The 20,536-nt window shown below is 38.6% G+C and overlaps 1 protein-coding gene across 6 annotated transcripts in view; it reads left to right on the forward strand.

The window, feature by feature from the left end:
• BCAS3 (BCAS3, microtubule associated cell migration factor) overlaps positions 1 to 20,536 on the forward strand; it is a 707,187-nt gene that overhangs the window by 195,744 nt on the left and 490,907 nt on the right. For all 6 annotated transcript variants that reach the window (XM_025361460.1, XM_025361463.1, XM_025361464.1 and 3 more), the window contains exons 10-11: positions 2,073 to 2,149; positions 16,998 to 17,081. In XM_025361460.1, coding sequence (XP_025217245.1) covers positions 2,073 to 2,149; positions 16,998 to 17,081 — 161 coding nt within the window. The remainder of the gene's footprint in view (positions 1 to 2,072; positions 2,150 to 16,997; positions 17,082 to 20,536) is intronic.

Here is a 20,536-nt window from a genome sequence, read left to right on the forward strand (position 1 = left end):
TGAAAAGACTTCTTTTACCATGGACTTGTCTTGGTATTCTTGTTGAAAATCAGCTGACTTATAAATGTAAATACCTGTTTTCTTAAAAAAAAGAGCTCAGACTTTTTATTTGTCCTTGCCACGAAAAATAAGGCAAAGTATCACAGTTCAGTTTTTTGTTTTTTTGAAATGAGTTCGGGTCACCTCTCCATTAGGACCACTTTCTGGGAGGATGCCATCTAAAATTGCATCATGCTTGTGTACCCTTCTTAATTACTTTTTTAGTAATGGAAAAATATAGTGTGCTTCTAAAAATTTTTTACCTTCATTTAAATTGGGAAATGAGTTCTTTTAACATCCAGTTCTCTTTCTTTGTCCAAAAACATTGTAAATATGTTAGAGTTAGGCCTAGTATTATAGACTTTCATGTTCCCCCAACCCCTTCACTTGTTTTCAGAGTTTACCTAGAGGCAAAGGTTAATCTTTAAAGGAGTCATGCTTATAAGGTTGGGATGGTGCTAAGTGGCTTATGTTCTCTGATTCCAGCTATAAAGCATTCTTTTGGCAAGCAGGAAAATGGTTGTTTTCATTACAATATACTGTAATTCTTGAGGTCCACTGAACTCTAAAAATATGGACTCAAAAGATGAAATGAAGAATTGTAAACTGTTTTTCCTTAGGATCCTTTTGTATTTGTAAGGTTAAAGTGGTTATCAGAATTGACCGAGAGTTAGATTATTTAGTTTTAAAGCTAATTCAGGAGATTAGCTATGTCTAATGTGACACCACAGTTCACAGGTACTTGGTTCTGTTTTTCATGACAAATTTTAAAAGGGGGAAAACTTTCTTATAGATCATATTTATCCTCATTTCTTCAGCTCTGAAATTGTCAATGGAATACATGTATATATACTCATATAAAATTATATTTTAATGAATAAGATTAATTTATTCAATAAGAATCTAATCTATTGTGTAAATACTACATAGAGTATGTTGTCTTTGTACAATTTTAGTGCGTTTTTGTCCTATATATGTTTCCATAATATACATTTAATAGATAATAGTAATATTATAGTTAACCTGAGGTGAGTTTTCCAGAAACCCAAAGTATTGCGAATATATTCCTTCAAACAGTAGCATAAATGAACAGTTTTTTAAAAAGTGAGCAATAAAATGAGAAAGCTTTTATTTTATTTATGTGGACTTCGTTTTAGGGTCTGTCTCTTCTCTATAAGTTTATTATTTTCTTTTCAAGACAAAAATTCAAGATAGGTGGCAGTTTAGGGAGCTGGGCTAAAAATGGCTGTTTACTGGAAGTGACAGTAAGGTGTGCTTCTTTAGTGCTTTTGAGCATAGCAATAGGAACATAGTCAGAATGAGCAGGGAGTGGTGGCAGGGGAGAGCCAGTGGTGAAGAAAACAGATTCTTCAATTTACATATCCCTCTAATCAAGTTGGAGGAAGATAGAAAATAAACAGTAAATATATGTCATAGAACAATTAACTGTTGTTATTGGCTAGAACTGCAAACAAGAAGAATGATATTGAGTGAAATGTAAATACAAAGGATTATGCAGTTCCCCAACATCTTTCTGTGGAGGCAGGCTTTCAGAGTTACTTGTCCTCATTGGCCTCAATGAGGTCAAACACCCGTTCTTTTTCTCTCCCCATTGTAGTATCATGTCTGATAGTCTCATTTTCTTTTGCCTTTAAATTCCTGAACCCATCATACAATTTCTCTCTCCTCTCCCAAAATTCTTCCTTGATTTATGAGTGTTAGACTTAAAATGACCCCTCTTAACTTCATTCTCTTGTTTAGGAATAACTGTATAAAATGCCCAGTGTTTGCTGAAAGTGATGACCAGTTCTTTCCAGATTTGTTTCTTATTGGGAAAGAATTAAGCCAAAAGGAAACTAAATAGAGGGCGAAAAATGCTTAGCTAACAAAATAATTACTAGTGTTACGGGAATTTTATGTGAGACTTGAAAAAATATAAGCATTTGATTTTTCTGTTTTTCTGGCATCGACATGATGCACCAACAGAAAAGTTATTAAGAAATTTCTCAATAGTGCCATTTGAAATTTTTCAGGCTGCTATCCATGTCCAGGGCCAAACATGAATCCTATTGCTCTTGGGAGCCGCTGGCTTGCTTATGCAGAAAACAAGGTAAGACGTGGCCTGTGTTTGGATTATTTGTAATGGAGGAAGTGTTGAAGGATTTTCCGTAATAAATACCTATGCTCCATAGGTGATTACCAGTGATAAATGTTTAACTTACTAGTTCATTTGCTTTGGTTTGGTTTTAATTGTGCAACTAATAATTGAACTCTTAAGGATTTATAAATGTTTGGCAGTTGTCATTAAGTCCAGACTCTGTAGAACCTTAATTGTTTAAGCTTGGTTTTATATAAAGAACTTCATCCTATTAAAGTATAGCATTGAGATGACCACAGTAGTGGTATTAAGGAAAGTAGTTTCTGACTTTTTAGAAATCAGGAGGCAGGAGTAACTTCTGTCTTCATTGGTAGATTAGAAACCTGGGCATAGAATAATTTAATTGACAGGGCTGGGTGTGATGGCTCACACCTGTAATCCCAGCACTTTGGGAGGCTGAGGCAGGTGGATCATTTAAGGTCAGGAGTTCGAGACCAGCCTGACTAACATGGTGAAACCCCGTCTCTACTAAAAATACAAAAATTAGTCAGGCCTGGTGGCACGCGCCTGTAATCCCAGCTACTCAGGAGGCTGAGGCAGGAGAATCACTTGAGCCTGGGAGGCAGAGGTTGTAGTGAGCTGAGATCGCACCACTGCACTCCAGTCTGGGCAACAGAGTGAGACCCTGTCTCAAAAAAAGAAAAAAAAAAAAAAAAGAATAATTTAATTGACATTAACTATATGCTAACAATTATATCTAAACAAGGGTTCAGCCATTTGTTTTAATAATTAAATCACACATGTTCACATTTTGTTGACTTTTTCAGTTATTTATCAATTTATTTGTTAAGGTCATCATAGTAAGTGAAGATACTGTATGCACTAGGAATTTTATTTATGTCTTAAGGAAAAAGGTAAATTTCAATCTTCAAAAAGAAAGGTAAAATTCTTTTAATTCCATTTAGTACCCTGCATGTGAATATAGAAAGAAATCTTCTAAAAGAAGATTGCTATTTTTGGTTTTGTTTTTGCTGGTTGCATAGTTATTGTATCTTGAGATTAATATGAATTAATATGAAATAGTTCTTGACAAAATTAGGATGTGGTAACTAAAGTAGCTATTTGGTAATGCTAAATCTACTAAATCTCTAGCCTCTGGAATGTACAAAAATCAAGAAACTACTGAAGAAAATTATTTTTTTGGATAAATTCTTTGAGATCTTATCCTTAAGTCTGTCTGTAACTACTAGATATGTTACATCTTACTGAATTCTGTATTTATATTCCCTTTTGTTCTTTCTCTTGATTTTCCAGTATATCTTATAAAAATAACTTTCAAATTAATTCTTTTCAAACAAAACAAGAGGCATACAAGTAAGTGTAGTGACACAATGGTATCTTCTAATGTTTCTATCTGTAAAGCATTTCCCTTGAGTGCTGGAAACATTCAAGATAAAGATGTATAAATTGTCCCTTGGGTCTTGTGGATGTATTCTCATGTGGTGGACTGCCCATTTGGAAGTGGAGGTAATATGTAAATAGTTACATATTGCCTTTGAGGGGAAATAACTCCCTTCATAGATGCATAGCCTGAATATGCACCAGTTTTCCCTCTTCAGGAATATATGCTAATAGCTGTTGTTATGTACAGAGACCAGACAGCATAGTGGCTTTCACAAGGAGTTTGTGAATCAGATGTTGTGCTTTCATCTCGAAATATTTCTAGACAAATGTCCTTACATAGTATTTTCATAAGAGCTAGCATTTATTAGTTTCTAATTGTTTTAGCTTTGGGGCTGAGTATGGAATTGTAAAATTGAATTAAATTTTGGGGTACCAGTCTCTTTCAGTGAAAATGCTCTTTGACTATAAAATCTTAAGAAGCCGTATATCTTTGTTTTGTTTTAAGATTCACAGGGTACACGTGCATGTTTGTTACACAGGTATATTGTGTGAGGGTGGGGATTGGGCTTCTAATGTATCCATCATCCAGATATTGAACATTGTACCCAATAAGTGACTTTTCAACCCTCTGCTGCCTCCTCCCTCCCCCTTTTGCAGTCCCCACTGTGTATTTTCATTTTCATCATCATGTGTACCCATTGTTTAGCTCCCATTTGTAAGTGAGAACATGCTATTTTTGATTTTCTGTTTCTGAGTTAGTTCACTTAGGGTAATGGCCTTCAGCTCCATGTGTGTTGCCACAAAGGACACGATTTCATTCTTTCTGTGGCTGCATAGTGTTCCATGGTGTGTATAACCATATTTTCTTTATTCAAATAATCAACTGCTGATAGACACTTAGTTTGGTTCCATGACTTCGCTATTGTGACTAGTACTGTGATGAACGTACAAGTGCATGTCCTTTTTAAATTAATGATTTCTTTTCCTTTGGATAGATACCCAGTGGTGGGATTGCTGGGTCAAATGGTAGTTCTATTTTTAGTTCTTTGAGAAATCTCTATACTGTTTTCCATAGAGATTGAACTAATTTACATTCCCACCAACAGTGTATAAGCATCCCCTTTTCTCCATATTCATGTCAACATCTGTTGTTTTTGACTGAGTTTTTTTGAGACGGAGTTTCGCTTTTGTTGCCCAGGCTGGAGTGCAATGGCATGCTCTCGGCTCACCGCAACCTCTGCCTCCTGGGTTCAAGTGATTCTCCTGTCTCAGCCTTCCAAGTAGCTGGGAGTACAGACATGCGCCACCATGCCTGGCTAATTTTGTATTTTTAGTAGAGACGGGGTTTCTCCGTGTTGGTCAGGCTGGTCCTGAACTTCCAATCTCAGGGGATCCACCCACCTCGGCTTCCCAGAGTGCTGGGAGTATAGGCGTGAGCCCCAGTGTCTGGCCGTTTTTGACTTTTTAAGAATAGCCATTTTTGGCCTGGCATGGTGGCTCATGCTTATAATCCCAGCACTTTGGGAGGCCAAGGTGGGCGGATCACGTGAGGCCAGGGGTTTGAGACCAACCTGGCCAACATAGTGAAACCCTGTCTCTACTAAAAATACAAAAAATTAGCCGGACGTGATGGCGTGCACCTGTAGTCCCAGCTGCTCGGGAGGGTGAGGCAGGAGAATCACTTGAACCTGGGAGGTGGAGGTTGCGGTGAGCCAAGATTGTGCCGTCGCACTCCAGTCTGGCCAACAAGAATGAAATTGTCTCAAAAATAAAAATAAAAATAAAAAAAGAATAGCCGTTTTCACTGGTGTAAGATGATATCTTGGTGTGGTTTTAAGTTGCTTTTCCCTGAATATTAGTGATGTTGAACATTTTTTTTCATTTGTTTGTTGGCCATTTACATTCCTTTTGAGGAATGTCTGTTTCTGTTCTTTGGGGTTTTTAATGGAGCTTATTTTTTTCTGGTTCAATTGTTTGAGTTTCTTGTAGATTCTTAGTTGAATGCATAATTTACAAATATTTTCTCCCATTGTGTAGTTTATCTGTTTACTCTGTCGATTATTTCTCTTGCTGTGCAGGAACTTTTTAGTTTAATTAAGTCTCATTTGTCTATTTTTGTTGCCTTTGTTTTTGATGTCTTTGTCATAAATTCCTTGCCTAGGACAATGTCTAGAAGAGTTTTTCCCTAGGTTTTCTTCTAGGATTTCTATAGTTTCAGGTCTTACGTGTAGGTCTTTAATCCATCTTGAGTTAATTTTTGTATATGGTAAGAGATAGGGGTCTGGTTTCATTCTTCTGCATATGGCTAGCCAATTTTCCCAGCGCCATTTATTGAATAGGGTGTCCATTCTCCATTGTGTATTTTTGTCAACTTTGTTAACAAAAAAAATCAGTTGGTTGTTAAGTATCTGATGTTATTTAGTTCTCTGTTCAGTTCTGTTGACCTATGTATCTTTTTTTTTTTTTCCGACAGAGTCTAGCTCTGTTGCCCAGGCTGGCGTAATCTCTGCTCGTTTGCAACCCCCACCTGCTGGGTTCAAGTGATTCTCTCAGCTCAGACTCCTGAGTAGCTGGTACTATAGGCATATGCTACCACACCTGGCTAATTTTTGTATTTTTAGTAGAAATGGAATTTTATCATGTTGGCCAGGCTGGTCTCGAACTCCTGACCTCAAATGATCCACTCACCTTGGCCTCCCAAAGTGCTGGGATTATAGACATGAGCCACCATGCCCAGCCTGTGTGTCTATTTTTGTACCAGTACCATGCTGTTTTAGTTACTGCAGACTTGTAGTATAGTTTGAAATTAGGCAGTGTGATGCTTCCTGAGTTTTTATTTTTGCTTAGGACTGCTTTGGCTATTGTTTTGTTGTTTTTTTTTTTTGCTTCCTTATGAACTTTAGGATTGTTTTTTTCCAATTCTGTGGAAAAAACATTAATAATTTGATAAGAATTGTGCTGAATCTGTAGATTTCTGTGGGCAGTATGGTCATTTAAATCATATTGATTCTTTCAATTCATGAACTTGGGATGTTTTTCCATTTATTGGTGTTTGCAATTTTTTTCAGCAGTGTTTTGTAGTTTTTCTTGTAGAACTCTTTCACCTCCTTAGTTAAATTTCTTTTTCTTCCTTTTTTTTTTTTTTTTTAATTATACTTTAAGTTCTAGGGTACATGTGCATAACGTGCAGGTTTGTTACATATGTATACTTGTGCCATGTTGGTGTGCTGCACCCATCAACTCGTCAGCACCCGTCAACTCGTCATTTACATCAGGTATAACTCCCAATGCAATCCCTCCCCCCTCCCCCCCCCGTGATAGGCCCCGGTGTGTGATGTTCCCCATCCCGAATCCAAGTGATCTCATTGTTCAGTTCCCACCTATGAGTGAGAACATGCGGTGTTTGGTTTTCTGTTCTTGCGATAGTTTGCTAAGAATGATGGTTTCCATCTGCATCCATGTCCCTACAAAGGACACAAACTCATCCTTTTTTTTTTTTTTTTGAGACAGAGTCTTGCGCTGTGTCACCCAGGCTGGAGTGCAATGGCGCGATCTCGGCTCACTGCAAGCTCCGCCTCTCAGGTTCACGCCATTCTCCTGCCTCAGCCTCCGAGTAGCTGGGACTACAGGCGCCCGCCACCACGCCCGGCTAGTTTTTTGTATTTTTAGTAGAGACGGGGTTTCACCATGTTAGCCAGGATGGTCTCGATCTCCTGACCTCGTGATCCACCCGCCTCGGCCTCCCAAAGTGCTGGGATTACAGGCTTGAGCCACCGCGCCCGGCCCAAACTCATCCTTTTTTATGGCTGCATAGTATTCCATGGTGTGTATGTGCCACATTTTCTTAATCCAGTCTGTCACTGCTGGACATTTGGGTTGATTCCAAGTCTTTGCTATTGTGAATAGTGCTGCAATAAACATACGTGTGCATGTGTCTTTATAGCAGCATGATTTATAATCCTTTGGGTATATACCCAGTAATGGGATGGCTGGGTCGTATGGTACTTCTAGTTCTAGATCCTTGAGGAATCGCCATACTGTTTTCCATAATGGTTGAACTAGTTTACAATCCCACCAACAGTGTAAAAGTGTTCCTATTTCTCCACATCCTCTCCAGCACCTGTTGTTTCCTGACTTTTTAATGATTGCCATTCTAACTGGTGTGAGATGGTATCTCATTGTGGTTTTGATTTGCATTTCTCTGATGGCCAGTGATGATGAGCATTTTTTCATGTGTCTGTTGGCTGTATGAATGTCCTCTTTTGAGAAATGTCTGTTCATATCCTTTGCCCACTTTTTGATGGGGTTGTTTGTTTTTTTCTTGTAAATTTGTTTGAGTTCTTTGTAGGTTCTGGATATTAGCCCTTTGTCTGATGAGTAGATTGCAAAAATTTTCTCCCATTCTGTAGGTTGCCTGTTCACTCTGATGGTAGTTTCTTTTGCTGTGCAGAAGCTCTTTAGTTTAATTAGATCCCATTTGTCAATTTTGGCTTTTGTTGCCGTTGCTTTTGGTGTTTTAGACATGAAGTCCTTGCCCCTGCCTATGTCCTGAATGGTATTACCTAGGTCTTCTTCTATGGTTTTTATGGTTTTAGGCCTAACATTTAAGTCTCTAATCCATCTTGAATTAATTTTCGTATAAGGAGTAAGGAAAGGATCCAGTTTCAGCTTTCTACTTATGGCTAGCCAATTTTCCCAGCATCATTTATTAAATAGGGAATCCTTTCCCCATTTCTTGTTTCTCTCAGGTTTATCAAAGATCAGATGGCTGTAGATGTATGGTATTATTTCTGAGGACTCTGTTCTGTTCCATTTGTCTATATCTCTGTTTTGGTACCAGTATCATGCTGTTTTGGTTACTGTAGCCTTGTAGTATAGTTTGAAGTCAGGTAGCGTGATGCCTCCAGCTTTGTTCTTTTGACTTAGGATTGTCTTGGAGATGCGGACTCTTTTTTGGTTCCATATGAACTTTAAAGCAGTGTTTTCCAATTCTGTGAAGAAACTCATTGGTAGCTTGATGGGGATAGCATTGAATCTATAAATTACCTTGGGCAGTATGGCCATTTTCATGATATTGATTCTTCCTATCCATGAGCATGGTATGTTCTTCCATTTGTTTATGTCCTCTTTTATTTCACTGAGCAGTGGTTTGTAGTTCTCCTTCTTGTTATGTATTTTTTCTGTAGCTATTGTAAATGTGATTGCCTCTCTGCTAGATCATTATTGGTGTATAGACATGCTATTAAATTTTGTGTGTTAATTTTATATCCTGCAACTTTACTGAATTCATTTAGCAAATCTAAGATTTTGTGTGTGTGTGTGTGTGTGAAATCATTAGGTTTTTCTAGATACAAGATCATGTCATCAGCAAAGAGGGGCAATGTGACTTCTACTTTCCCAATTTGCATGCCTTTTCTTTCTTTCTATTGCCTGATTGCTTTGGCTAGGACTTCCAGTACTGTGTCGAATAGGAGTGGTGAAGTGGGCATCCTTGTCTTCTACTAAATCTTAGAGGAAAGGCCTTTAACTTTTCCCCAGTCAGCCTGATACTAGTTGTGGTTTTGTCATATATGGTCTTTATTATTTTGAGGTAATTTCCTTCTGTGCCTAGTTTGTTAAGAGTTTTTATCATGAAGGGATGTTGAATTTTATCAAATGCTTTTTCTTGTATCTATTGAGATGATCGTATGGTTTTTGTCCTTCATTCTGTTGATGTGATTATCACTTACTGATTTACATATGTTGAACCATCCCCGTGTCTCTGGAATAAATCCCCTTTGATTGTGGTGTATTATACTTTTGATGTGCTGTTGTTTTCTATTTTCTAGCATTTTTTTGAAGATTTTTGTGTCTGTGTTCATCAGGGATCTTGGCCTATAGTTTTCTTTTTTGTGGTGTCCTTGTCTGGTTTTGGTGTCAGATGATGTTGGCCTCATAGAATGAGTTAGGGAGAGTTTCTTCCTCTTTTATTTTTTTGGAATAGTTTCAGGAAAATTGGTGTTCTCTTTTGTACATTTGGTAGGATCCAACTGTGAATCTGTCTAGTCCTGGGCTTGCTTTTTGGGAGACTTTATTACCTACTCACTCTCCTTATTCATTATTGGTCTGCTCAGATTTCTGTTTTTTCCTGATTCAGGCTTGTTAGGTTAGGTTGTATGTTTCCAGGAATTTATCCATTTCCTCTAGATTTTTCAGATTTTCAGTGTATAGCTTTTTATAATAGTTTGCTGATCTATTGTATTTCTGTGGTATCATTTGTAATGTTCTCTTTTTCATTTCTCATTTTGTTTATCTGGGTCTTTCCTTTCTTGGTTGATCTGGCTAGTGTTTATCAATATTGTTTATCTTTTTGAAGAACCAATTTTTTATTCATTGATCTTTTGTATTGTTTCTTTAGTCTATTTTGCTTAGTTCTGCTGTTTATTACTTTATTTCTCCTGCTAATTATGGATTTGGTTTATTCTTTTTTAGCTCCTTTGGGTGCATTGTTAGATTGTTAATTTGTAATCTTTGTGCTTTTCTGATGTAGGCATTTATTGTTGTAAACTTCCGTCAGTACAGCTTTTGCTGGATTCCCCAGTTTTGGTGTGTTGTGTTTCAAGATTATCATTTGTTTCAAGATTTTAAAGAATTGACTCAGTAGTGTTCAGGGGCATGTTATTTGATTTCCATGTGTTTGTCAAGTTTCCAGAGTCCCTTTTGATATTTATTTCTCCTTTTAGTCCATTGTGGTCTGAGAAGATACTTGATATGATTCAGTTTTTAAAAATGTATTGAGACTTGTGGCCTAACATATGGTCTATCATGGAGAATGTTCTATTGGCTAAGAATGCATATTCTGCAGTTGTTGGATAGAATGCTCTATAAGTGTCCGTTAAGTCCATTGGGTCTAAAGTCCAGTTTTAGGCCAGGCACAGTGGCACATGCCTGTAATCCCAGCACTTTGGGAGGCCAAGGCGGATGAATTACTTGAGGTCAGGAGTTCAAGACCAGTGTGGCCAACATGACAAAACCCCATCTCTACTAAAAATACAGAAATAGCCAGGCATGGTGGTGTGCGCCTGTAATCCCAGCCACTTGGGAGGCTAAGGCAAGAGAACCACTTGAACCCAGGAGGTGGAAGTTGTGTTGAGCTGAGATCGCTGCACTCCAGCCTGGGTGACAGAGCGAGACTCTGTCTCAATAAGTAAGTAAATAAATAAATAAATAAAGACCATTTTAAATCCAGTGTTCTTTGTTGATTTTCTGGCTAGATGATCTGTTTAATGCTGAGAGGAGTTTTGAAGTCTCCCACTATTACTGTGTTTCAGTTTATCTCTCTCTTTAGATATAGTATATAGTAATAATTTGCTTTACGAATCTGTGTACTCCAGTGTTGAGTGCATATATATTTAGAACTATTATATCCTTTTGCTGAATTGATCCCTTTATCATTATACGATGACCTTCTTTGTCTTTTTTTTTTCCCAACTGTTTTTGACTTTAGAGTCTGTTTTATCTAATACAAGTATAACTACTCCTGTTCACTTTTGGTTTCCATTTGTGTGGAGTATCTCTCTTTTTTTTTTCCCCTTTACTTTTAGTCTACATATGTCTTTATGGTAAGGTGAGTTTCTTGTAAGGAGCATATAGTTGGGTCATTTTAAAAACCATTTAGCTATTCTGTATCTTTTAAGTGGATTATTTATTTTATTTACATTCAAAGTCATTATTAATACTTGGGGCTTTGTTCTTATTGTATTGTTGATTGTTTCTGGTTGTTTCATGTATTTTTGGTTTCATTCTTTTTCTCTTATTGTTTGGTGTTATGGTTTGGTGGATTCCTGCAGTGGTACTCTTTGAGTTCTTTCTCTTTCTCCTTTGTGTGTTTGCTTTACCAGTGAGTTTCATAGTTTGGTGTGTTTTTGTGATACTAAACGTTGTCCTTTCACTTCCAGGTTTAGGACTACTTTCAGCGTGTCTTGTAGGGCCAATATAGTGATAATGAATATTCTCAGAATTTACTTGTTGGGAAAAACCTTATTTCTCCTTCATTTATGAAGGGTAATTTTGCTGGATACAGTATTCTTGGCTGACATACTTTTTTTCTTTCAACACTTTAGTATATAATTCCATTCTTTTCTGGCTCGTAAGATTTCTGCTAAGAAATCTACGGTTAGTGTGGTGAAGTTTCCTTTATATGTGACTAGACACTATTTTTTCTTGCTGCCTTTAGGATTCACTCTTTATCTTTGATTTTAGACAATGACTATAATGTGCCTTAGAGAAGACCTTTTTCTATTGTATCTGCCTGGGGATTCCTAAGCCTGTCGTATCTGAATGTCCAAACTTTTGTTAGACTTGGCAAGTTTTCATCTGTTATTTCATTAAATGTGCTTTCAAATTTTTTCTTTCTCTCTTCAATGTCAGGAATACTGATAATTGTAATGTTTTGACACTTTATGTTTCCCCAGATGTCATAATGTCTTTGCTCATTTTTAAAATTATTTTTTCTTTATTTTTATCTGATTGGATTGTTTCAAAAGATCTGTCTTCAAGTTCTGAGATTCTCCCTTTTGCCTGATGTAGTCAGATTTTTTTATTTATTTATTTATTTAGAGACAGGATCTCACTGATCTTACTCTGTCATCCAGGCTAAAGTTCCCTGGTGCAATCACAGCTCACTGCAGCCTAGACCCCCAGGGCTCAGGTGATCCTTTTGCTTAAGCTTCCTGAGTACCTGGGTCTACAGGTGTGTGCCACCACACCAGGCTAATTTTTTTTTTTTTTTTTTTTTGGTAGAGATAGGGTCTTGCCATGTTGCCCAAACTGGTCTTGAACTTCTGGGGCTCAAACAATCTTCCTGCCTCGACCTCCCTAAGTGCTGGGATTACAGGCATGAGCCACTGTACCTGGCCAGAATTTCTATTTGACTCTTTTAAAAATTATCTATCTCTTTGGTAAATGTCTCATTTATATTCTGAATTGTTTTTCTGATTTTTCTGTATTTTTTTCAGAGTTCTCTTGTATCTCACAAGGTTGTTTTAAATTATTATTTTGAGTCCTATATATGGGCTCTCATAAATTTTGTTTTGATTGGAATCTGGCTGGAGAGTTATTGTGTTTCTTTGGAGGCATCATATTTTATTTTTCATGTTTCCTCTGTCTTTACATTGATATTTACACATCTGGTGCAACAGTTACTTCATATTTTTACATTTACTTTTGTAGAGGACTTTTTTTTATGAATGAAGATGTAACTATAGTACTGGTTGGATAGGACACTTTGGTCTTGATTCTGGGTATGTGCAGTGATGTAGTCTGATTTTTTTTTCTGTATACATCATTAGGGGTATTTATTATTTACTTAATGAATTAGGGTGTGATTATTCGTGGTGGCTGTGGTGAAGTTTTGCCGGAGACTGGGATACCAGGTTGGCTGGTCATCAGTATGCAGTGGTGGCAGCATTGGGCTGAGTGTGCCTATCCTTGTGCCCCAGAGTAGTGTACACTGGCACCTATATTGGTGGTTACAAGTGGGCTGATTCCTGGTCTTCCAGGTAGCTTGCTTGGATACTGGTAGTGGCAGTGGTGAATGATGTGGGTGGGCTAGTTCCTGGGTCTCTGGGCAGCCAGTATGACATGGGTGATGACAGTAGCAGTGGCAAGATAATTCTTTTTGTTCCTAGTGGTGTGTGTTGATGTTGGTGGTGGCTGCAGTGGTCTGGGGGTTCGGGAGGTAGTCTCCAGGCCTGTAGTTGGAGTTTGCAGGTAGATGCCAGCTGTTGAGGCAGTGGCAGAGAGATAAGACCCAACCTTAGACCCCCTGGAGGAATGCTTATGTACCCAAAGAAGTGGGTTGGGTTGGGCAGTCCCAAGGACCCTGGGTTATATGTTCTTTTTTGGGGGGTTGAGGGCAGAACTAGGCTGGATGGGCTTGTTCTCAGGCTCCCCAATGGTGAGAGCAGATACCAGCCATGGTAGGTGGGGACAGGGTAGTCCTAGGATCAGTTCTTGGGTGAGGGGCCCTGAAGCTGCCTCTGGAGAGGGTAGGTCTGGCCTCAGTGGCCACAGCTAGGCTGGTAGGTGGGGAAAATGTGTCTCTTTCACACCCCAATTCTAGTGGGGCTCACCTCCCAGTCCTGGTGGCAATGGCATATACCTGTCTCACCCCCATCCCTGGCTGCAGGAGCCTCTGCCCAGCTTGCAACCAAGTCTTAGTGGCAACTCATGCCTGCTCGTGTCTCAATCTCTGTCCTGGCAGCACTTGCTTCCCTGCATTGGTAGCTGCTACAGCCAATGCTTTACTCGATTCTCAGCCCCTACTGCGGGAATGTGCCCAGATCACACCCTAGTCCTAGCAGTGACAGCCCGAGTTTTTTTTTTCCCCCCTGAGACAGAATCTCACTCTGTTGCCCAGGCTGGAGTGTAGTGGCGTGATCTTGGCTCACTGAAACCTCCATTTCCTGGATTCAAGCAATTCTCCTGCTTCAGCCTCCTGAGTGGCTAGGATTACAGGCGTGTGCCACCATGCCCGGCTAATTTTTCTATTTTTAGTAGAGACAGGGTTTCACCATGTTGGCCAGGCTGGTCTTGAACTCCTGACCTGGTGATCCGCCCACCTCAGCCTCCCAAAGTGTTGGGATTACAGGTGTGAGCCACCACTCCAGACTCCTGAGTTTTTTTTTTTTTTTTTTTTAAACACCTCAGTCCCAGTGCTTCTAGGCCCCAGAGCAGCATGCCATCTGCCAAAACTAGGTTTGAAAATGATGTCTTGCTGGGCATGGTGGCTTGTGCCTGTAGTTCCAGCTACTTGGGAGGCAGAGGTAGGAAGATTGCTTGAGTTCAGGAGTTCTGGGCTGTAGTGCACTATGCCAATTGGGTGTCTGCGCTAAGTTCAGCATCAATACGGTGGCCTCGCAGGAGTAGGGGACCACCAGGTTGCCTAAGGAGAGGTGAACCAGCGCAGGTTGGAAATAGAGCAGGTCAAAATTCCCATGCTGATCAGTAGTGGCATCACACCTATGAATAGCCACTGCACTGCAGCCTGTGCAAAATAGTGAGACCTGTCTCTTAAAAAGAAAAGAAAAGAAAAAGAAAATGTTGTCTTGCTATAGCCACTTAGGTATCAGAAAGTGTATGGGACCCAGTACAGGTTACCTCCCTGGAGCGGTTCTGTTTGAGAGTCTCCCAGCAACTCCCTGTGTTAAGTTTCAGGGCTTGGGAGGGTGAGGGTCTCTCTCCTGGCTGAGATTGCATGGCTCCATGGTGGGGGATGTGGGCCGCTGGAATTCTCTTACTTACCCTTGCCTTGTGTTGGGAAGCCACTCCCAGCTCCCAGCCTATCCTAGCCAAGCAGGCTACCTGCCTTCCTTCTCCTACCCACGTTTGGTGTTTCCTGTTAGTTCTCTGTTGAGTTCTAGTGTTTTACCTGGGACAGTGTATTTGAAGTGTGATTCTCTATGCACTATTTTGGTTCTTCTAAGTGGAGGGGATGAGCATCAAATGGCTTTTGACCAAAGTCTCTATCCCTTTCGTTCACAAAAGATAACATAGTATATATGCTCTTTGGCACACTGCCTTTTTTTCTTGTGCTTAATAATATTTCCTGGAAATTAGTTCATTTGATAGGATTTTGCACTGTAGAAAACTCTGACTCATCTTTCATTTTGTTGAACCAAGATACAAATGTAATTTTCTGATGATTCTAAATTGTAGACTAAAATTTCTGACTTAGTTACTTTTATGTAGAACTGCTGACTCAGTTGTAGTTGAATTTGAAAGGTAAGAGTAGGGCTAGGCGTGGTGGCTTACACCTGTAATCCTAGCACTTTGGGAGGCTAAGACTGGTGGATCACTTGAGGCCAGGAGTTTGAGACCAGCCTGGCCAACATGGGGAAACCTTGTCTCTACTAAATATATACACAAAAAAATCCAGGCATGGTGGCACGTGCCTGTAATCCCAGCTGCTTGGGAGGCCGAGGCAGGAGAATTGCCTGAACCCAACAGGCAGAGTTTGCAGTGAGCTGAAATCATACCATTGTACTCCAGCCTGGGTGACGGAGTGAGACTCTGTCTCTTAAAAAAAAAAAAAAAAAAAAAAAAAAAAGATAAGAGTGTTGTTTAGTTTTACATATTTGTCCTTGAGTATTTTAATTACCAGAAGTAGGGAATAAGTAATAGCCTTTCTTTCCTTGCTCATGCAGCAGGAGGCAGCAGAGGAATAATTTTCATAATTCTTTGAATGTGTATTTGTGGATGAATGAGTGAGCAAGAGAGAGATTCTTTTTATTTGCTAAAATGATCACTTTTCAAATTCTTTATCTTACTCTATGTGAAACCACATTTGATGAACAGCTATCATTTGGCAAGTTCCTTACTTCTCTTTGAAATCTAAAGCAGTCATTCAGTGTGACATAACAGAGATTGCCTAAAAAGAATCTTGACTTTGCATATCATACTTTTAAGGGTGTTCCATTCTGTTATAATATATTACTATTGCTTTCAGGGATGTTTAAAATAACAGTGTCAGTGATGAAGAAAATTTTGAATTAAGAATAAAAGGTTTACATATCAGTCTTCATCAGAGGACCTGGTTTTAAACGATATAAAGCATTTTTAATTTTTATGTTTTGTGAGATATAGATTCTTTGTGAATTCCAGAGGTTTTAAAAAACTCATAATGTGTACGGTTCTAATACTCTACCCTTGTCATTTTGTTTTTTAAAAATGTTAAACATAGAAATCTGGCTAATGACATTTTTTGCTAAATATAGGAAGTAGACGACCAGTGGAGAGTTTTATCCTGGTTTATTTCTTAGCATGTGAAATAATCATGCATATCAAAGTAGTGATTCACTTTGAAAATTGGTAGTTTGCTTTATTTATGTCAGTCACAAATAAGGATGTATCTTTTTCATTCCTAATGGTAAAAGTTTAAGCTCTCTGATATGGACAGCTAGTATATGTGTCATAGTTGATTTATGCATAATTTGTAACACTTTTGCACTGACACAATTGAAAATGCAAATATGACAAAATCTTTTGTCTGCTTTTTATGTTTTCTTTTATAATCTTTATGGAGGAATTAACAGGATAAAACATCTAACTTGTTAGCATGTCAGATATTTAAGTTAGGAAGTCATGTGTAAGTCCTTTGATTATGTTTTTAAAATTTATTTGTGGAAAGGCCACCAGACCTCCTACCATTTCAGAGTTTATGGATTCTTAAAGACGATTCGTCTTGTAATGAAAACCGTAGTTGAGCATGAAACTGCTTGAGTGGCACCAGTAGATTATAAAAAGGAGTAAAAGTGTCTCAGCAGAGCTTTTAGCTGTTTGTCTGAAATACACTCATGCAAACATTCCCACCCATCACCATCACTGTGCACGGTAAATAAGCTCTATCCTAATAGCCTGTAGAGTTAAACAGATTAATAGAAATGACTTTCTGCCCCTCTCTCTCTCTTTTTCTCAGTTGATTCGATGTCATCAGTCCCGTGGTGGAGCCTGTGGAGACAACATTCAGTCTTATACTGCCACAGTCATTAGTGCTGCTAAAGTGAGTACCTCTGAAATCTTGGAGAGTTGTGATTATGTGTAGTAATTGTTCAGATTTCTCTCCTGAATTATATTGTCTATTGTAATGATTGTAGTGTTTGTACTTATCCAGTTTGAAAGATTTTAAGCCTGTTAGCTAGCTTCAAGACTATTATCTCATTAATACCACATTTGGAAGAAGCTTTCCATGTTTAAACAGTGACTTCTGGATTCTCTGTGATTTTCATTGTTCTACCTACACTGACATCCCTTTGCATCTTTGAACATTTCAGAGTCGTCTTCTCATGAAAAGAATATTATTCCCTCTGAAAACTTGAGTCAGTCCCTCATCACATTCAAAGATTCTTTCATATCAAGGGGCTGCCCCTTCATGTTTGTCAAGTGAGCTCTTTTTTTCATGTGTGTGAGGGTTAATTTTGATGATGTCTGGTAAACTTTATGCTGATTATAAGGCATTCTTGTAACCACTATCCTTTTGAATTGTGAAGTATACAACAAAACAATTCTAATAATAGGAATGACAGAGTGAATCTAAATGACAGCATATAATAGAAAGCACAACCATTCAGAAAAGAACAACAGTTTAAAGCAAACCACAGAGTGGGAATCAAAGGTCACACTGTTTTATGTAAAACAAAACAAAAATACTTCATATTTGATCACAGACGCTTACATGATGTGCTTCAGAATGTGGTCCTTGGTTTGACGAGAGAAGCATTACGTATTTTGCACCCAAAAGAGAATTAACCATTAGGTCTTTATGCCTATAGCACTGTGAATTTTAGATTTCAGAAATCTTTTTTTTTTTTTTCCCTTAAGACAGGGTCTTGCTCTGTTGCTCAGGCTGGAGTGAACACCCACCTCAGCTCCCAATTAGCTGGGACTACAGGCGCATGCCACCACGCCTGGCAAAATTTTCATATAGTTTGTAGAGACAGGGTTTTGCCATGTTACCCAGGCTAGTCTTGAACTTCTGAGCTCAAACAATCCACCCACCTCAGCCTCCCAAAGTGCTGGGGTTACAGGTGTGCATCACTGCACCCTAGCAATTGCAGAAATCTTAATAAAGATTGCTCACTTTTCTCCACTGTGTATACAAAAATTATGATGGTTATTTCAATGAAGAGCTGAGAGAGAGTGTTTAGAAAACATCTTCAGTATTAGTCTACTAATTTATCCACAAAATACAACAATGAGATCTTTTTCTCAAGTATTAGACTCCTTTTAGTCTTGTCTGTCTTATACACATGGATCACGATAGTTTAGCTTATGATCATTTTCAGTAATTTTTAGTTATGGAATGGAGGATAACTTTTCAGCTCCTGTTTGCTATTCTTATGTGTTTATGTGCTTATATAAAAATAAAGTGATCTTCATTCCATGTTTTGCTATGGACATGCTGGAGTAAGTGAGGCTGGACTTAAGATGTTTTAAAAATAAGTGCAGGGCTGGGTGCGGTGGCTCATGCCTGTAATCCCAGCACTTTGGGAGGCTGAGGTGGGTGGATCACGAGGTCAGGAGTTCAAGATCAGCCTGGCCAACATAGTGAAACCCCATCTCTACTAAAAATACGAATCCTAGCAGGGCATGGTGGCGGTGCCTGTAGTCTCAGCTACTTGGGAGGCTGAAGCAGGAGAATTGCTTAAACCCAGAAGGCAGAGGTTTCAGGGAGCCGAGATTGTGCCACTGTACTCCAGCTTGGGCGACGCAGCGAAACTCTGTCTCAAAAAACAAAACAAAACAAACAAACAAGTGAAGAAAAACAGTGCAAACTCCCCATTTTCTCATACCTCAATATTGGGAACTGTGAGGCTTATACTCATGTCTTCCACATTTAAGACTAAGAAATTATGTTTGATATAACACCTTAGGGCTGGATGCTGTGCCTCATGCCTATAATCCCAGCATTTTGGGAGGCTGAGGTGGGAGGATCGCATGAGCTCAGAAATTTAAAACCAGTTTAGGCAACATAGTGAGGCCCTGTCTCTACAAAAAGATTTAAAAATTGGTGGTGCATGCCTGTTGTCGCAGCTACTCCAGAGGCTAAGGTGGGAAGATTGCTTGAGCATTGGAGGCCGAGGCTACAGTGAGCCATGATTGCGCCACTGCAATCTGTTTACTTTTCTGTTTGGGAGAATATAAGGGTTACTTTAAAAAAACTCACAAGGACGTCTCCAGACCTAGAAACCTTCTCAAGAGAATTCTTTTTAATATTTAAGAATAAACAATGGCGATATTACAAAGACTCTTCCAGAGAATAAGCAAAGTCAGATTATGCCTAATCTGGTTTGATGAAGCCAGATCACCTTAATACTAAAACTTTAGAAGAACATTATAATACAAGAACACTACATAGATGTGAAAAATCCTAAATAAAATATTTGCAGAAAAACAACATTATATAAGATACCATATATATTGTATCACAGTCCATTTGGGATAAGAATATATGGACATAATTATAGTATAATATATAGGACACAATATTTGCTGTGTCACAACCCACTTGGGATAAGAATATATAGAACACAATTCTTCAATATATAGGACGCTGTGTATTGTATCACAATCCATTTGAGATAATCCACAATATAAGGCTGGTTTATCACTCAAGATCAATGAACATAATTTGCACATTTAACAGGAGAAAATTATATACTTATTACAATTGATGAACAAAAAGTATTTGATAAAATTGAACATATATTCATCGATAATATCTTAATAAATAGTTTCTGGTTCTTTGGATTTTTAAATTTTTCTCAAATTATCAAACTTGTTTAAACACAGTAAACCTGGTCATATTGAAGTCTGTTTCTGATAACTCTAATGTCTGGTTCCCTTTTGGGTCCATTTTTGTTGTGTGTTGTTTCTGCTGGTTCTCATTTATGATGACTTGAGTCCTTGTGAAGCGGCGTCGTTTGTCTAGGGTAATACCTGAGGTTTGTTGTCTCATGCCAAGGAAATTGAAGATGCGGACACACAAGGAGTGGGTTTAAGAGCAGAAGTTTAACAGGTGAAAGAAAGAAGAGAGCTTCCTCCTGTAGAGGGAGGGGGCCCAAGCAGGTTTCTGGGATTGGGGTGAGATGTGATTGGTTTTATAGATGAGCTTGAGGAGGTGGTGTTTGATTTACATAGGGTGTGGTGGATTGGTTGGACCAGGTGTGCCATTTACATAATGTGTAGAGGCTGGCTATCCCACCATAATCTTTTATTATGCAAATGGAGTCTCTATCTGGATGGTGCCATGTTGCCTGCACATGTGGTGACAACGAAAAGGGAAGAGGGAACCTCTATGTTGAATATACCTGACCTTCAGATATCCCTTTTCTATTGGCATAGCTGCTGGCATTCACCTATGCTTGCAGGTTGATCTTTCAGGCTGCTTTTTGTTAGAAAAGAAATAATTTCGGGGCTGATTTTTATTTAAAGGAAAACCTTGCTGAGGACTCCCTT

The sequence above is a fragment of the Theropithecus gelada genome, chromosome 16, assembly GCF_003255815.1.
Source record: "Theropithecus gelada isolate Dixy chromosome 16, Tgel_1.0, whole genome shotgun sequence".
In the NCBI taxonomy this organism is placed as follows: Eukaryota; Metazoa; Chordata; class Mammalia; order Primates; family Cercopithecidae; genus Theropithecus; species Theropithecus gelada.